Consider the following 19,212-nt stretch of genomic DNA (forward strand, 5'->3'; position numbering starts at 1 on the left):
CTTTTTTCTTAAAAGTTGATGGAGAGGGGGAAAAATTTATCGTATCAAGTCGGGGTATTCAGTAATGAGTACAGGAGAAACTATATTTCACTGATTTTCATGATTCATCCCATTTGATTAACTCATCTATTCGTGTTTTGGGGCTAATCTTTCCCTTACGCATTGCTTTTTGGCAGAAGTTCTATGGAAAATGCACCTTTTTTCACACAAACTTTGAGACACTCTGTATTCATTCCCCCATTGCTCGAGAATTAATGGGCAGTTAACGACGGGGTTAGAGATTTATTGAAGAATGGAATGTATATTTCATGAAAATGAAAGCCATTTCCCCATTTGATGTTATCTTCAATACGTGTTTTTTAGATGAAGTCAGTTATCGAATAGGCTCTCCTGGCATTTGAGGTCTCTATCGGTGACGTCACTCAGGATCGTCATGCCTGGACCATCGGCCAGGCAGGGGTCGCAATGGTATATGATTTATGCATAATGCACTCGATATATACAATAATCTTGTCCTCCCGTTCAAATGAATGTGAAACTCATATAATTTCCATCAGAGCATTCAACAGGAGTACTGTAGTACACATTTCTTTGTTATAAGTGAATTAAAGTCCCTCCAGTGAGTTTGCCTCACCCCTATTGTGAAAATGTATCACCCCTAAGTTGTAACACAGTCAGCTGTTTGCACTCAGGGTCACTCCGTGACCTGTGTGTGCGTTCAAGAGTTGTACACGATTTTCTGTCTCATTTAGGCAGAAATCTTTCATAATGAACAGTCAACGATGCTTTTTTTTTGTCTAAGCTAGGAGTATTCCAAATCTTTAAGTTTTTAACAAATAATTTAAAGGCCTCAACGTTTGGTGAAACATCTTTGATTATATAGAGGTGACAGGTCTATGATATTTTGTTGGAAGGATCCATTTCCACTCCCTCATTCTCCCTCTACTCCTAACTGAAAATGTTAAAAAACAATAAAGCACGTTTTTCACAGTTAGGATTGAAAATGTGAAATGAACGAGTAGCATTCAAAGTAGACAGCTGGCAGCCGTCTGTTTCGAGGAGTTTTTCAACATTTTTTTTCTTCATTTGTTCAATTTCTCCTCGTGGAGCCAACGTAGTTCAGCGGAACAACCACTGATCTCTCCACTAGTGGGGGGTGGAGAGATGAGTGGGAACAACTTACATGTAACCAACATAACAGAGACCGAAGCTTTTGGTCTACATTCAAAGAAGTGTCAAAAGATTGAGCCGAGAATTTGGAGGGCGATTGTCTCGATTCCTTAGCATGTAAAGTGTCTATTTCCACGTCCACAGTTGGAGGCCCGTGAAGTTTAATTTTTGAGGACAGATATTCAAATGTCGTTCGGAATGGCCAATATTAAGGTGAATCCCGTTGGGATAATATTCCTTGTCGTGCTAGGAGGAGGAACATTACTACTGATCAAAAATTCTTTTTATGGGAAGGATAAAAACAGCGATGTATCCAAGCAAGGTGAACTGATCAGCATGAAGCAGCTCCTGGTCGCCAGCATCCAGCTCGCCGAGCGCGGCGGCAAGGTGGTGAAGGAGATTCGCGATGCGCACAAGCTGAACGAAGCCAGCAAAGGGAAAACATTGGAAGGAGCCAATAATCCTGTAACAGACGGAGATATGAAGTCACATGAAGCAATTTTATCTGGATTCCAGAAGTCATTTCCTTCAGTTTATGTATGATTTTTTTTAATGTATTGTTTTAAATTTTGTTAGATCAGGCAGGGTGGGCACGGTCAATAATAAATCATTAAATCACTAAATGTGAGACTCCTCTTTGCTTTACCAAAGAATGAAATTGAAAGAAACAACACCAACAAATGATGCAGTATTTTTTTCCACCCAATATGTTGTCTCACTGAGGTCAAAAGCCCATTTGTTTTGTGTGTGGATGACAACAAAAATCCTTATCAAACAAAAGTAGACGGTGAATTTTCAAAGTAGAAGGTGAAAAGGGGTAATTTTTCATGAGGAATCTGCTTATCAGTTATCACATTCTTATTTGCTGCCAAGGTAATCATTTTGCAACAAATAAATAAAACAAAGGATATTGGTCTCCCAAACTGGAGACTGTCTCTGAAATGGAATACCCAAATTCTTTACAAAAGTCTCTGATATTGGAGATAATCTCTCTCATGGAAGACAGTCTCCCATATTGGTCGTGCGCCTCTACTGACTGAGCCAAAGTCCACAAACAAACGAAATCTGCATGTGCAGACTTTGATGGCACTGATCTAAATCTGGAAGCCTTGCACTTTTGCAAAGATTAGGATGCCAATTTGCTTTAAAAAAATGATCTGAATTTTGTTACACTTGTTCATGATAAGAATATGAGGAATCTGTGTTTATGATATTGCTAGGTATTCCCACTCATTCAATGAACAAGGTTATGACCTTGTTCTCAGTTATATCTCCATGTGTGGCAAAATAAGAGTGGCAATGTTTGGCTAATTTTCTCTTTTTCTTTGGGGCAAATGCTTGATTTTTTTTACACTGACAGTTTCCATTACACCTATTATTCATACAACTTGGCTCTTATTTAAATTTGATTCTTTAAATCATTTTTTTCTTAATTAAAAATAGAGATCAAAAAATGAATTTTTTCTTGCCTTATTACTTTCCACCAATAGAGTGCGTACACAAAAATATGCCAAAAATTCAAGTTTTTGAGCGCTCTGGTGAATAAAAAAATTATTCCCAACTTACTAATGAAAAATAAATGGCAACTGTACGGAAATTAGTAATTTTGGTCACAAAAGTGATATTTTAATGACTTTTTAAAGTGTGTGCTGTGGACAACATTGGCATACCATAGTCATACCTGTAGATTCCCCACAGGCAGGGTGGTAGGAGTGGGTACTCCCACAAAAAAATGAAACTTTCATTCACAAGATTTCTACTTTCAGCACTCAATAAAAAACAAGGTTATGATAATTATAAACCTTGTTCTCTGATGCTGCTCCCTGCCACCCCTATGTGGTGGAATAAGATTGGCAATTTTTTGCCTATTTTTTCTGTTTTTTAGGGACAAATGCTTGAATTTTTGACACTGTCAGTTTCCATTACAACAACTTGGCTCTTAGGGATGTTCCACAGTTTGTGCGCATCATGATCTGTACATATTTTACAATCGGAGCGCTGCTGACGTCACAATGTATGAAGAGGTGATCAATCAGCTGTAGAGTGAGCTGATTTTTCTCATTATCTGCACTCTAACTGCAGATCCAATGTGTTATTTTACATGATGCTAATATACTGAAATTATTCCATGAACCATTTAAAAAAATATGTCTCCCAATATGTCTCCCAATCTCTTTAAATCAGAGCCAGTTCACTCATCTTTGGGACTATAGAGTATCCCAAAGGGAGCCCCCTGTCTACACCAGAGAGACAGGACGATGTCTGGACGGTGTCGTTAGAAAGGACGGGATCATGCGGTAACCTGTAAGATACGATAGTCTTTATGATAATAATAATAATAATAAAAAAGAAAAGAAAAAAAAAGAAGGAGAGGAACGATTTTTTAAAGACACGTCGAAAAAAAGAAAAGAAATAATAGTTGGCCTAACGAGTTGGCGATAATAGTCAAATATGACTGGTCGCCATTAATTTTCAACAAAACATCTTCCCTCCTTCTTCCTGGTGGTGAGAGAAGATGAGTGGACTGGCTCTGATTAGAGATTGGGAGACATGTGCCCTCTACTTTGGGAAAGGGAACTTCCAAATACCAAGGTCCAATCTGGACTATACAGTGATGATGAACTACATGTATCAACTTTTTTAAATACCGGTACTATATTTTAACAACAACTTGCTCTCCGATATTTTTTTGAAACCATATTTTTATTGAAGTATTAATCTATTCTGAAATTATATTTTCCAGTTTTAATAAAGAATATGGAAATACTTACTGAAAGTTATTTGAAAATATGATGCACTGTAGATTGTGATTCATGAAAGGCATGTCTTAGGATACATGTACCTTCACATTTTCATGACCACGTAGGGGGTGGTTCACAAAGATTTATGACTTAGGTGTTGTGGCTCAGTGGATAAGTCTCTGGACTTTAAACCACAAGAAACTCAACGAGGGCCGATGGGCACATACATGTAAGCATTTTGCTTTACGTCTCAACATCCAAGTAAATCCAAGTAAGTAAGTAAGGTCTGGGATTCAAATCCCACCTTAGCACTCGCGTCCTTTTGCTAGGCGTTTATCTATATTTGCCACCCTCCATCCAGGTTTAGTACCCTATAAGAAGGCATCCAATCACGGAACATGTAGCCGTGCTAAAGCCGGGGTAGCAAGGAGCTTTGCGTTCTATGAGATACATTGTACTACACGGAGTCACGTTTAGATTCCCATTTTGTGAGATACAATAGGCATCACCACATTGAAAAAAATCGCGCGGAGAGGATGCGCGCTACTGCATATGAATTGATGATATTCTACGTTACATATCATATGTACATCAGCATTTTAAGGATGACTCTAAATCAAATTTATAAAATCTTTTGTTAAGCACCCCTCTGGTCTTATTTCAATCTTCACTTTCATTACAGGTCGTGTCGGAAGAACATGAAGATAAAACATTTGATTTGGATAAAGTCGAGGCCGTGTCCAAAGACCTACCTCAAGTGTCTAACATCATTCAATCGGATGAGAAGATCCCTAATAGTGATATCACAGTGTGGGTAGATCCCTTAGATGCGACACAAGAATATACAGGTAATTAGACTCCAGCTTCAGACCCTAGGTGACACTCCGACACATATTTTCAAGCTTGTACAAGTTTTGAGATTGTTGCATACAATACATGTATGTCTTTTGAGAGCCTTAGGGTGTGTTTATGCTTCCATTGCGAGGACAGAATCAGCGATTTCAAACGTCTATTCAAAACGCTGATCGTAAACGTGGTTCTGGGAGTGCTGTTTATGCTTAACTTTTCAGAGCAAATCATGATATCCAGCTGGGTTCGCATCGTAAAGCGAGGTCAAATCGGGCGCGCCTTTTTTCGAAAGTTTTTTTTTTCCGAATGTTGTTATTACGTGGAGATAACATGGAGCAATACGACTGTATTTGCCCGCGGATTTTCATCTCACCGGAAGCATGTACCAAATGACGTCATTTAAACACGTTTACGATCGTGGTTCTGTTTATACTTCCCCAGAAAGCCTGATTCTGGTCAAACAACGTTTACAAACGCACCTTTTTGTGAGTTTACGATCGGCGTTTTGAAACAGCGTTTAAATGTAAGTAAGCATGGACGCAACCGTGTTTTCGACTAACCACGTTTGGAAACGCTGATTCTGGCCTCAAAAGTGGAAGCATAAACACGGCCTTAGATTGCACAATAAAGCCTTAATTGCAGAATCCTCTCTCCCTAATACTGTGAACTCTCCTTATTCATGCACAGTACTTGCATGTAGCGAATCTTCTGATTTTCCCCAAATCGGTTCTAAAATTCTGAATGATGGATGATTAATCAAAAATCTAAAGCTCCCTATTCACTCAGTGTGTGCTGGGTCTGTTTCCTTGATAGTAACAAATTTGCTGTAACAGGTAAAAGCTACCGAAGTGGCGAAGTCCTTCAATCTGAATGGCTGATAGTAAATTTGTATAAAAGAAATTTTGCATTTGTTATCGTAAGAAGTGTTATGAAACTGGACTCTAGTCAATGATGGGGTTGACTTGTCTTTATGCATAGTCTACAAATTAAGCTATGTGTCCTGCTTCAAATGACTAGAATATTGAGGACTGTGTTGAGCAGTATCTGTTTCCTGGCTGCGCTGTATTCAGAATCTATTATTTGGACTGCATGACCATTGAATTAAAGGATGGGATTTTTTTTCTGTGCAAACATATGGTAATTAATGCAAATGTTTATGATGTAATTTGATATTTATTAGAATGATTGTCAGATATCTGGTTGGCTATATGTACAGTATTTATGCAATGAATATTGAATCTTTCACATGCAACAAAATCAACGGGTACTAAAAGCTGGTGTCAATATTCTGAGAATAAATTCTGTTCCCCAATCTTGTTATTGTCATGAGTGCTGGTACCACATGTATGCAGTGAGTGACATTTTGTGCTTCTCCTGGTAGATAAGGAGGTGTACATGTACATGTATGTAAGGGCAGAATTACTTGCTTTGGCTTTGCTATGTGCTGTGGGTGAGAGTTAGACCCCATTTTCAGCCCTAAAGTTATTGTCCTGAGCATTTCAGTTTCAGAAGTCACAAAAATTTTGTACTAAAGAACCTCATTTGCTGTATTTCACACTTTAGCAAAATGATAGTGCAAAGAAGGTACAATGTATTACTATTAAAGGGCTGAGTCAAATCATTACCGTTCAAACGACCGTTAGAAGCATAAATGTGTACCAAGTTTATTTTGACAACCGTTTGAATGGAATTGAGACAAAAAATGAATGTAGACATTCATGTTATCAAGTGTGACATCAACTGAAGTACAATTTTTTCAGAGTCAAGAAAGAAGGAAATGTTCTTCTTATTCTTGATAGTTTCAAACTAAACAAATCTAATCAGGGAAATTTGGGAAACTGATAGCCATTTCATGAATGTAAAAATATGAAATGTGATATTTCAGCAACTTTTGGGAAAGGTTTTTTCTTTCTAATTAAACCGTAGTTGGTTAAACCTGACCGCCCATTTATTAATAGCATTTTAAACGTTTTTTCAAAAATACACTCAATGGCTCAGGCCTACTGTACATGTAGTACATGTATTTAACTCATCCAACAGAGTGGACATTTTCAAAGTGAATTTATTAGCTTCCACAATGCAGTTCAGATATTTATGTCACGGATTGAAAGAAGTTAATCATATGTGACTCTATGAGAACACTGGACACACGAAAGCTAATTAAAAAATTACCAACATAACACCTCTCAGGTTGCAGGTACCCACATACCGTAATTCTGCCTCCTTATCTACTAGAAGATATACATGTATGTATGTGTAGCTCAATACTGGGTGTGGAGAGAGTCTAGAATGGGGGATATTGGAATGGGACAGTAAAAAGAGAGAGGGGGGGGGGGGGGTAGTAAAAGGAGAGAGGCGCCTAGGTGTAAAGAGGGCGTATGAGATATCTCTTGCTATTCTCAGGATCATAATTGACCAACAAGAAATAGCCGCCAGGGCCTCAAGAAAGAAGACGCTTTTCTTCAGTGGGTTATTGACAATAGACCTGTTGGCAGAACTAGCCATGGAATCCAGATAACATACATCAATTCATTTTTTGAAAAATCCTGTTTTATAAAGATTTGATTGGTAACTCTAGGCAGGGGCTTATCCAGGATTTTTCTAAGGGGAGGGGGGCACATCTGAACAAATTTGACAAGCTAAAAAAAACAAAGGGCTTTAACCAAAAATTATTAAAGGGGATTTCATCTACGAAAATAATTGACAAGCCTCCCAAAAAAGAAAAAAAAAGATCTTCATTTTAAAGGGGGGGAGCACATTTCTGTTGCAACAGCATTTTTACATGTCAAATTATAATTGATCCTTTCAAAGGGGGGGGGGGTGGGTGGGCACGGGCTGCGTGTGCCCCCCCCCCCATGGAACTGCCAGTTACTCTGCTTACATGTAATTTACATTATACATTCTACATGTAGGAGCTCTTGAATAAAGATACTACATTCTGCTATGCATGGAAAATCAAATAAGGTATGGATGATACTGTCAAGCACTGATTTTGGGGTAAATAATGATGTAGAATAGAATGAATAGAATAGAATGTGAATTATAACAGAAGTTGCTGAAATCAGGTTATGATTTTTCTCCCATTTTCAGAGGACTTGCTGGAATATGTCACAACAATGGTGTGTGTAGCAGTGAAAGGAGTGCCCACAATTGGAGTTATACATAAACCATTCCTTGATAAAGGTCCCAAGACATGTAAGTGAAAACTATTTAGAAAAGAATTAGCTCTTAATTTCTATAGCTTTGGTAAAAGGTCAGTTGAACATGTATGGAGAGCTCACTTGCAAAAGGGGTTAGGTCCATTTTTCATCAAATTTGATTTGTTTTGTCTCAATGTATAGATTTTTAGTTAGCTCTTTAAGATGGTACCAAAGAAAAGTTGAAATTCCCATTAAAAAGTGAGCTAAAATGGCAAAGAAAACTCACTCTTCTGAAGAGCTCATTTGTCAAAAGGGGTTAGGTCCGTTTTTCATGAATTTTATTGTTTTTCTGTCTCAAAACCTCTAAATTTTTGTTGATTTGATGATACCAAAGAAAATTTGAAATTCACATGAAAATGTGAATAAAAGTGGCAAAGAAAATCACTTTTTAATCAAAAGAGATTGGTTTCATTTCAGTTTGCTTGCAAAAGGGGCTAGGCCACAATGATAATTAAATATATATCAATCTAAAATAATTGAAGACAGGTAGATTTCTTTTATACCCAACTACCCAAGTTTATGTTCACATGATAGGGTAGTAGGGGAGACCGGGGTTAGTTGGAACATGGGGTAAGTTGAAACATTTTAATTTTCTTTAAAGCCTGTAAAATAAATTTATGCAATACTGCCTTCAATTTATTGCTATTAATAATACAACAGTGTTGAATTATTATTGCAATAAATTGAGGGCAGTATTGCATAAATTTATTTTACAGGCTTTAAAGAAAATTACAATGTTTCAACTTACCCCATGTTCCAATTAACCCCGGTCTCCCCTACATCATGACAATTTAGTTTCTTTTAAGAATATTGCAATATTAAAGTAAAAAATAAAAAACATGGCTTTTCTCGGAATGGTCCAAAGTGGACCTAACCCCTTTTGCAACCAAACTCTTCATATCAACTTGAGTATCATTTAACATTCCAGGATTACAAAATTGTACATGTACTGTCCATATAGCAGTCATCAAATTGTGTTCTCAGCCATTAGAATTGGAATTTGTCATTTATATCCAATATCCTGTATGAATTAACTCCTGACAAGATTCCAAGGAATGACTTTGGTAACAGAATTGTTAAACAAAAATGGAAAAAAGACAAAGCAAAGTAGCAAACATGCATACCAAAAGAGACGAAATCAACAAACAAAATATACCATGAAGATGTCCATGTATATATATTATTTACCCATGGTCCATAATACAGTATGTAGGAAATAATCATAGATAAAACAAAAAAAGAAAAAAACAAAAAATGGATTGATTATATATGAAAAACAGGCCCTGAATATATGACCTGTCTTTAAATGGGCATTACTTAGTCATCATACAATGTATGTATTACATGTATGAGTGAAATGGAATGCATGTAGATATTGTAAAATTTATCACATCTCTCTCTTTCTTCCCCTTTTTTGTACCTCATTCCCTCCCTACCTTAACTTCTATTCTTTCTATCTGCACTCCGCCCCCATGGCCTTTCATCTCTTTCTCCCTCCTTAAACTCATCTCTTAATATGTCTTCCTACAGCTTGGGCATGGGTAGGTAAAGGTCATGCAGAGCATCTGAAGGAGGTCAAACATCATCTCGACGCCTTGGAGAATCCTCGAATCATCGTGTCAAGGAGTCACTCTGGCAAGGTTGAAGAAGTCTCCAAGAAGACCTTTGGTGAGAGTACTAAGGTCAAACCAGCTGGAGGAGCAGGTAGGTTGGTCTAATCTCTTTTGTACATTGTTAGAATCATATAAAGGAGTCACTCTGGCAAGTCTTGAAGAATTCTCAAAGAAGACCTTTGGTGAGAGTACTATAAAAGTCGAACCTGCTGGAGGACCAGCCTTTGGTGAGAATACTAAGGTCAAACCTGCTGGAGGAGCAGGAAGGTTTGACTTAACTCTGTTTAGTTTGGTACATTGTAAGAATCATATCAAGCAGTCACTCTGGCAAATCTTAAAGAATTCTCAAAGGAAGACCTTTGGTAAAAGTCAAACCCGCTGGAGGACCAGCCTTTGGTGAGAGCACTTAGGTCAAACCAGCTGGAGGTGCAGTTAAGTTTGTCTTAACTCTGTTAAGTTTGGTACATTGTTAGAATCATATCAAGCAGTCACTCTGGCAAGTCTTGAAGAAGACCTTTGGTGAGAGTACTAAAGTCGGACCCACTGGAGGAGCAGGTAGGTTTTTGTCTCACCTGCGAAGCAGAGTGAGACTATAGGCGCCGCTTTTCCGACGGCGGCGGCGGCGGCGGCGGCGGCGTCAACATCAAATCTTAACCTGAGGTTAAGTTTTTGAAATGACATCATAACTTAGAAAGTATATGGACCTAGTTCATGAAACTTGGCCATAAGGTTAATCAAGTATTACTGAACATCCTATTAAAGTTTCATGTCACATGACCAAGGTCAAAGGTCATTTAGGGTCAATGAACTTAGACCATGTTGGAGGAATCAACATCGAAATCTTAACCTGAGGTTAAGTTTTTGAAATGTCATCATAACTTGGAAAATATATGGACCTAGTTCATGAAACTTGGACATAAGGTTAATCAAGTATCACTGAATATCCTGCATGAGTTTCACGTCACATGATCAAGGTCAAAGGTCATTTAGGGTCAATGAACTTTGGCCGAATTGGGGATATCTGTTGAATTCCCATCATAACTTTGAAAGTTTATGGATATGATTCATGAAACTTGGACATAATAGTAATCAAGCATCACTGAATATTTTGTGCAAGTTTCAGGTCTCATGATTAAGGTCAAAGGTCATTTAGGGTCAATGAACTTTGGCCGAATCGGGGGTATCTGTTGAATTACCATCATAACTTTGAAAGTTTATTAGTCTAGTTCATTAAACTTGGACATATGAGTAATCAAATATCACTGAACATCCTGTGCGCGTTTCAGGTCACATGACCAAGGTCAAAGGTCAATGAACTTTGGCCGAATTGGGTTTATCTGTTGAATTACCATCAAAACTATGAAAGTTAATGGATTTTATTCATGAAACTTGTACATAAGAGTAATCAAGTATCACTGAACATCCTGTGCGAGTTTCAGGTCACATGATCAAGGTCAAAGGTCATGTATGGTCAATGAACTTTGGCCATGTTGGGGTTTTTTGTTGAATAACCATCATATCTCTGAGTTTATTGGTCTCGTTCATAAAAAGTGGACATAAGAGTAACCATGTATCACTGAACATCTTGTGCGAGTTAGAGTAGTATTCAAAGTCAGCACTGCTGCTATATTGAACCGCGTGATGCAGGTGAGACGGCCAGAGGCATTCCACTTGTTCTAAATTGAAATCTGTTGGATTTGTCTTCTGATCTCTGTTTAATTTGGTACCAACGTTAAGTCTGGTACATTGTTTGAAAAGTTGTAATAAGGAACTCTGGCAAGGTTGAAGAAGTCTCGAAGAAGACTTTGACGAGAGTATGAACGTTAAACCAGCTCTTAACTTACTGTTAAGTTTGGTACATTGTTAGAATAGTTGTATCAAAGAGTCACTCTAGCAAGGTTGACAAGGTCTCATGGTTTCAAAATGAATTCAGTTTGATTTATTTGACATCTGCTTTCGCATACCAAGAAATTATGTGATAGTGGCCCTCTACCATGTTTAAACTTTCATTGCTTACTCTTGTTTTCAAAGTGATGTTACATCTGGAAAATGAATCGAACGTTGACATCCATATTTCACTCATTACAAAATGCTGTTATTATACCACATCCCATTGTATATTTCAAAATCACTTTTGCTGCACAAGGCTTCATATATGAAATGACTATTAAAAAAATAATAAATCTGACATGTACCATCTTTTTGTCTTGTTCTGTGGGTTATCCTGTTCTTTTTAATCTATTCAGTAAATCTCTGTAGGCAAATAGCAACCTTTGCATCCCTCTATCTCTCTTCTCTCTCTCTCTCTCCTCTTTTCTCTTCCTTGTGGGATGTTCACATTATACAAGCTATGCTTTTGAGTGAATCTCCCATTTCCACAGGTACCTTTCTTCTATCTAAATTATATATCATAATTTGTCTACAAATTGTTTTGTGTATATCTTTATATGTTAATTATCATTGATGTTTTGTAGCATAAATATTTGTTAAAATGTATGAAAAATGATTTGTATCAATATTTATGTCATTTCTGTTGGAAATAAATCTGAATCTGAATTGTAGCAAGTAAATATGACCCTGCTCCACTTTCTCTCATCATTGCTTACTCCAGGCTTCAAAGTGATGTCCCTCCTTGAAGATGAATCTGACATCTACATCCATGTGACGCTCATCAAAAAGTGGGATATCTGCGCAGGCAATGCCATCCTGACGGAGATGAAATCTAAGATGACTACGTTGAAAGGAGATACGATAAAATACGACAGGACGGATGACGTCAAGAACCCTGACGGCCTCCTAGCCACGGTCTGGGACCACAACGTCTTTCTGGCAAAGCTTCAGCCGGTTTATGAAGACCTAAAGGCAGAACAGAAACCAAAGCAATAACGTTTGCAATGATAGACCCATCGAGTAGAAGTCATATTTTTGTGTCTAAATTAAAATTTATTGTGCTGACTGTGAGATCAATGCAATTTTATGTGACAGTGAGAAGCGTGAAGCACTACACTCCCAACATAACTTCAAGTTGATATAAATGAATAGCAATATTTTCAGCATTGACAATTTGAGCTAAACCTGATTGTAAAGTATGGGGGCATCGTGGTCTAGTGGTTAAGACTCTCGTCTTTCAATCTGAGGGACTTGGGTTCGATTCCGAGCCATGGCGTGTTTTAAACAGCAAGAAATTTACCCACATTGTGCTGCACTCAACCCAGGTGAGGTAAATGGGTACTGGCAGGAAGTAATTCCTCAAAAAGCTGCTTACTGGGGTAATATACATGTAGGAGCGCTTTGAGCACCTAGCAGGATTGATACGTGCGCTATACAAATCCTACATTATTATTCATATTATTAAGCGTTTTTAATATTGCATTTCTATTTTCTAACTGTCATTTAGTTTCACAAATCAGAAATAGAAAAAGTGAGGAGTGTGTGGCTTCTTCAGCTTCTTTACATCAGATTTGTTTGATATATTGTCTTTTGCTGATATTATTTCCTCTAATCATATATATCAACTTATTGTTGGGGTGAATTTTCAAACAACTTGTTTTTAGTGCAGGTCCCTATGGTAACGATATAGCCTCATGATATATATGTTCTTCAGTCAATTAAACCACTGAACATGATTTTAAAAATTAGATATACAAATTTATAATCAAGTATGGTGGTGCTGCCATCATTGTTCAGTACTCTGACACATTAAAACTTGTTATTATTGACTAGTTAAGTGTTTCTGTTACAAGCCACTGAAATCGGTATCTGTTTACTGAGAGCCCACTGTCGTTTTTGATGATAACAAGCTTTATACATTGCTACTCATTGGTTTTTAGGCTGTGAAATACATTCTCCTATTTACCTATTCAAAATGTGAGACTGTGCATTGATTCATAGGGGCTGCTTCATAAAATTGTGAGTCCGTTCAACATTTTGCAACAGACTGTTTTATGAAACTCTACTTTGTCAAAATTATACACTGCATTTGCTAACATCAAAGAGTACAGATATCGATCTATGTTATTATGGTTCATAAATATATATTTATTCCTGAAAAGAAAAGAAAATATATATGTATATTTTAGAGGGGGCAACAACTTATGGTCAGGAAATCATTTTGGCTCTTTTTTGTGTACTTTGTAATCTAGTCCCTATTAAAGTCATTTACACAAAGCTTTTAGAAGGCTCCAGATATTATTAGGATGATGAAATATAAAAATCAATTTTTCATTTTTGCCATAATCGTCTTCTTCAATTATTTGGAGGATCATGTATGTAGGACCTGCATAGTAGCGTTACCCTGCAATTCTATATGCAATACTGAAAATATTTCATATCAATAAAGTTGGAAGTCACTATATGCTATAAGTTGGTCATTTTAATATGGAAACATGATTTTATCATCCAACTTGCACTAAACTCGTGTTATTGAATCATTGGAATCCTCTTGATTTATATGTAATGCTAATTGTTCAAAACTTTTTTTTATAAAAAGAAAGGTGAAGTTGAATGGCATATGTTTTTCTTATTATAATATCTTTATCAGGTGACATAATATTTGTTCCAACGACGATTGCTCCGGTCTTTATTTTGTCTCAGATATAGGGTTAGGTTTTGAATAGGGTATGCTAAGTTTACCATTTAATTTAGCGTTCGCTTAAGGTTAGGATATAGTGTTAAACAGGCGTTGAAGTTGGTTGTTCCATCAGTGGGTGGAATTTTTAGCAAGCAATTGTCGCCGGATCAAATGTCATGGAACCTAACGATGTCAGGCCATAGTGCATAAACAAAGCAGCTGGGGAAAAGGGGCATTGTGTGAGTGATTGATAGAGACCAACCATAGACCAATGGGGTCTCCTCATCAGAAAATTTAGTGTAGAATATATATTATATGGTAGCTGGGTTTAGGTATTCATTAGAAGATATTTGAATTTAGAATCAAATATTTTTTTCCATTACTATTGGTGTTTTTGGTGAGGTGTTGATGTTTGATAACGTTATAAAACTGAGGGAATTTGTTTCCTTGGTTACCTTACAAACTTTGAATCTATAGCCAGTTTTTCAAAGTACGAACTCATTTCGATGTTGTTACCAAAACTAGCATTTACCTTTAAAGGATATACTTCCTGCTGTTAAACATTTACCTCACCTGGGTTGAGTACAACACATTGTGGGTAGATTTCTTGCCGAAGGAAAACACGCAATGGCTCGGATACAAACCCATGACCTGTCTAGAGAACTAGGCCACAATGCTATATACTGGTTAGCAGTTCAAATCAAATTATCATGTGATATCTTAATTCTACAGTACTGCCGCAAAAATAAACCATGGAATATAACATGGGCTCGAAGATAATAAGCACCAATGTGTAAAGGAAATTATTCAAGAATATCCTCTACCTTGATTTGCTTGTAAAAACACTTTTTTTTCCTTGGCGATTCTTCACTGCGTATCATGATTATAAAAGATAGAAAAAGTCAAAATTTATGTATGAAGGACATGTACATGTATACAGGTTCCTAAAAAATAGCTCTATTCATTGGAGTTAGATTTGCTGAAATGTGCCTTTATGATTGAAAGTATTTTCATGTGAGAAACAAGATTATATTGCAGAATAGAAGATATTGAATTCTTACATGCTTATGTAGATTTGTGTAATACCTTGGTATAGTGTGTACAAGTGTGTTTTTTTTTTAAATCTATTTCTTGAGTAAGCACTGTAAGAATTATTTACTTTTAGTTCTAATTAGTAGTCATTCAAGGTAATTTTTGCTCCAGAAGGATAAGTATACTTTTTTTCCTCCCCATTTTTTCAGGGGGGGGAGTTAAGATTGTGTTTCAATTTTTTAAATTAAACTTAACATGTGTAAATAGTTTATTGGCTAGATGGCCTTTTAAGGTCAATTTTGGAAGGACATTTATAGATAAAATTTCCTTTTGAGCTGTCATCTGTGCAAGTTTTTCTCCATTTTAGGGTTGCTATTAGTCATATTATGATGTCACTTCCTCGGTCAAGACCTTTGTTTCTTATCTATGTCAGTATATGTATATATATCTGGTCAAGAAGAATAACCACGCGTCACCTGAGGGAGAAAGAGTTTGTTTAATATTAAACACAAGTCCAAACCATGTACACCTCAGATTGGTTATAAATCGAGGTGTGTTTGATGTTTGGAATTGTGTTTAATTGCAGCTCTTTGTGCAAAAGGTCCAAGGGGAGGGATTTATGTACTCGTGTATTGTAAGGTGTTGTTCAGTCATAACTGTCTTTTTTAATCGCTTTAAAGTGATTGGTTGAAATTCTTGTATTTTACTGAGTGCAAGATTGTCAGTGAAAAATCACAACTTTGTTGTGAAATGTCCTGTGATATCCTGTAACATCTCTTAGGAGGTGTTGCAAGAACAATCAATTGTAAATATTCTGTCGCAAGTTTTCAGTCAATTTTAGCTGCATCAGATCAGACAACACTTCTTGTTTCAACAAGCAGGTTAGCAATCAATTTGCAGTTAATTGCAAGACATGTGATTGATTTAGGGACCGAAAATACCCTTGCATTTGATCACATGTTTCTTGCAGCACCACATTAGTGTTTACATGTATCTTGTTAAATGTGAAAGATGATATAGTCAGAATATATAATGAAACAGACTCCATTTTATATTGATGATGATCGACAATCTTGTGTAGGGAGATATAATAGTTGCCAAGGTTCTTCTCTTAACCCTATCTAGGCCGGGGTATTTTGGGAGTTCATATGGCCGGGGGGGGGGCCTCCCAGGCCCCCCCCTAAGATCTCGGCCGTCGACCGCGCGATCGCGCCGAAAATTGGCATGCTGGTTGCCTGGGACATAATCTCCAAGATTGTATAGTAATTTTTTCGTGCGAGTCGCTATTAAGTGATTATGCTAATTTATGCGTAATTAGTATGCGAAATCATACTTTTTCCTCTAACTCCCTAAATAAAGCTCCAAATGTACTAATTTTTGGTATAGAAACTCTTTGTGGTGTTCTTAGCAAGTGTACATGAAAAAAATTGCGATATCAAATCATTTTCTTATGTATTTTATTGTTTTTTGCAATTTCTTATGTATTTCTTTGTTTTTTGACCTTTTGTTTTTCATTGTTTTTTCAATGAAAGTTGTTGGGGACTCTTCTGTGATCATAAAAAGCATAAAATAAATACATTTAGAGCAGCAAAACTAAAAATAATCATACATTTATGAATTTTGGTTGAAAACACAATTTGCATTGACTTTGTACACGAAATCACGTTTTTGAGCAATTTTCGGTCTGACATGCACTTACATCATGTTGCGTAATTTCGGAACCACGTACCCGGAGGACGCAAAGTTGGTCTCAAAAGTTGCGCAAGACTTGAAAGTAAAAAGTCAGCGAGTGGCGCGGTCAAAAAATTTCGCGCGGCGAAAATATTGCGCGATTTGTTGAGGGGGGGGCCTCCGAGGCCCCCCCCCCCGGCCTAGATAGGGTTAAAGAAATATGTCAAAATGTGTGTATATATGCATATATATCAACATGGTTTATTCTTACCTTGCTTTAAAGTAGCTGAAGTAGATATATTTTGTGAGAATGTGAATGTCAACTGTGTATCAAATTATCAGCTGCCATATCTTCAAAGGTATATTATGTTTAAGTATACCTTGACCTTTGTTTAAGAATATATGAAATGTGAACGTAAAAAAAATAATGATATTTTCCATTATTTGTATATTTTGCTCATATTGTATTATTATTCTAGATGTTGAGAAGTAATTAAGAGACTGAATTCTGCAATAAACTCCCATTGCGACTACGGCCCTGATTCATAGAACTTAATATCATTGGCATGTTGCAAGCCACTGTCATAAGCTACTGAAGTAGTGCCGTTTGATTGGCTGAGATGTTTATATGTCCGAGAATTCTTATATCTATCATCAATCACAAACTACAGCAACGAGGACCAAATGCAGCAAAACCATGCACTTTTCTACAGATCTAAATTGAAAGTTGAGATTTCACATTTAAAGACAAGACACTTCTCAGAGATTCACACAATGGTTTCTGGTTAATGCAGGGGGGAAGGTCAAATATATTGCTGTACACACGTGTGACCAAGGAATTTCCGTACACCCCCTAAACAAGTTTTTCTCTGTGTGCAAAATAACCCCCTAAACAAGTTTTTTGCAGGCTTTATTTACACATTTTGGCCCCTAAACAAGGTGTCGCCAAAATATGACCTTGGGGGAAAAGTTTTGGGGAAGAAAAGTACCCTAAATACATTTGAAGTCTTCAACTCTATATGCACCTGTAAAATATAAGTGCTACTAATATCTATGATGACTAGGGCTCGGTTTTCCTCTGGATTTTTAATTCAGAATAACCTTTCACACTTCAACGTCATTGTTTGAATCTAACTATATATGAAGTTCTTGAATCAAATGAAGGTTTGTGCAATTTTAACACCAGTTCATTCTTTCAATACAATATATGTGGTATGTTATTGATTTTCTTCCACGCAATTTGATTAACCCTATGGAATGTAATTAATTTGGTTATGGATTAGTGTGAGCACATTCATCATTTTTAATAACTACTTTCCATGTGAATGTGTGAAAAATCGTGGATGATGCCATGATTATGTGTGTTATTTATATACTTTTTGTAGACTGTTCTTTTTTTTCTGTTTTATTGGTTGATATGCTGTATCTTTCTTATATTTGTCATTGTTAAAAGGGGAAAACGGACTACTTGGCTTTCATAGGTGCAGAGAATTTAGGAAACCTTCAATCCAATAAAGAATTACATAGTTTAGTCATTTCAAAGTTTGGATGTTGTGATGTTTTATACTATATAGGTAGAATCACTCCTTTGTGGTAACATATTCTGTAGATTGCAGTGGCATTCGAGATTTTGAAGAACGGGCCACAAAGAGCAAACTAGAAAATAGAGGGGACACATCACATTTTCCTTAGAGTTGGCTAAAGTAATATGGATGTTCAATGGGCAATTAGCAAATTATAGTGGGGGTGTGCACCCCCCACCTCAGAGCTACCAAGTCTCACGCATTATGCGTGAGACTCATGCATTTTGGACTCTTGTTCATCCCCTCAAATCTCTGTCTCACACAACTATCACAGCCTATCACCATATACATTGTATACAATGTCTGTGATCTCACTCAGATTCACAGAAAATCTCACGCATAGGCTGGTCTTTGAACTTGGCATCTCTGCCACCTGGATCGCCTCTAGGTCACAAATTTATTTCTCAACAATAATTGAAGTGTGGTAACAATTTCAATGAATTGGAACAGAATCCAATAAAACGACCACCCAAGTGTTTGTATGTATGAATATAAAATATGTGCCAAATGACTTTGAGGGAAAATGTGTAATTGCTGAGAAATGAGCAAAATAAACAAGGAATTCCATAATGATATTGGGTATTTTTCCAAATAATGTTAATACACTGTCCCATATATGCTTTTCTGTGTTAGTGGTCATCGTGCAGAATTATCGGTTTCCAGCCGAAATTTCACGAGTTTGCAAAGATAAGTTGATTTCAATGTACCAAATCTAGATCTATAATAATAGTGTGGCAATTAACCTTGATTTTAGAAGACTTTTTGTGAAATGATTGTTTGCTG

General features: G+C 36.7%; 1 protein-coding gene across 1 annotated transcript; it reads left to right on the forward strand.

Annotated features, from left to right (window-relative positions):
* Positions 1-1,260: 1,260 nt before the first annotated feature.
* LOC121430541 (inositol monophosphatase 3-like) lies at positions 1,261-16,268 on the forward strand. Its single transcript, XM_041627844.1, has 5 exons — positions 1,261-1,707; positions 4,594-4,759; positions 7,851-7,955; positions 9,491-9,664; positions 12,185-16,268. The coding sequence occupies exons 1-5, from the start codon at positions 1,357-1,359 to the stop codon at positions 12,457-12,459; spliced, it is 1,071 nt and encodes a 356-aa protein (XP_041483778.1). The 5' UTR covers positions 1,261-1,356; the 3' UTR covers positions 12,460-16,268.
* Positions 16,269-19,212: the final 2,944 nt, after the last annotated feature.

This window comes from Lytechinus variegatus, chromosome 17 (genome assembly GCF_018143015.1).
Source record: "Lytechinus variegatus isolate NC3 chromosome 17, Lvar_3.0, whole genome shotgun sequence".
Lineage (NCBI taxonomy): Eukaryota > Metazoa > Echinodermata > Echinoidea > Temnopleuroida > Toxopneustidae > Lytechinus > Lytechinus variegatus.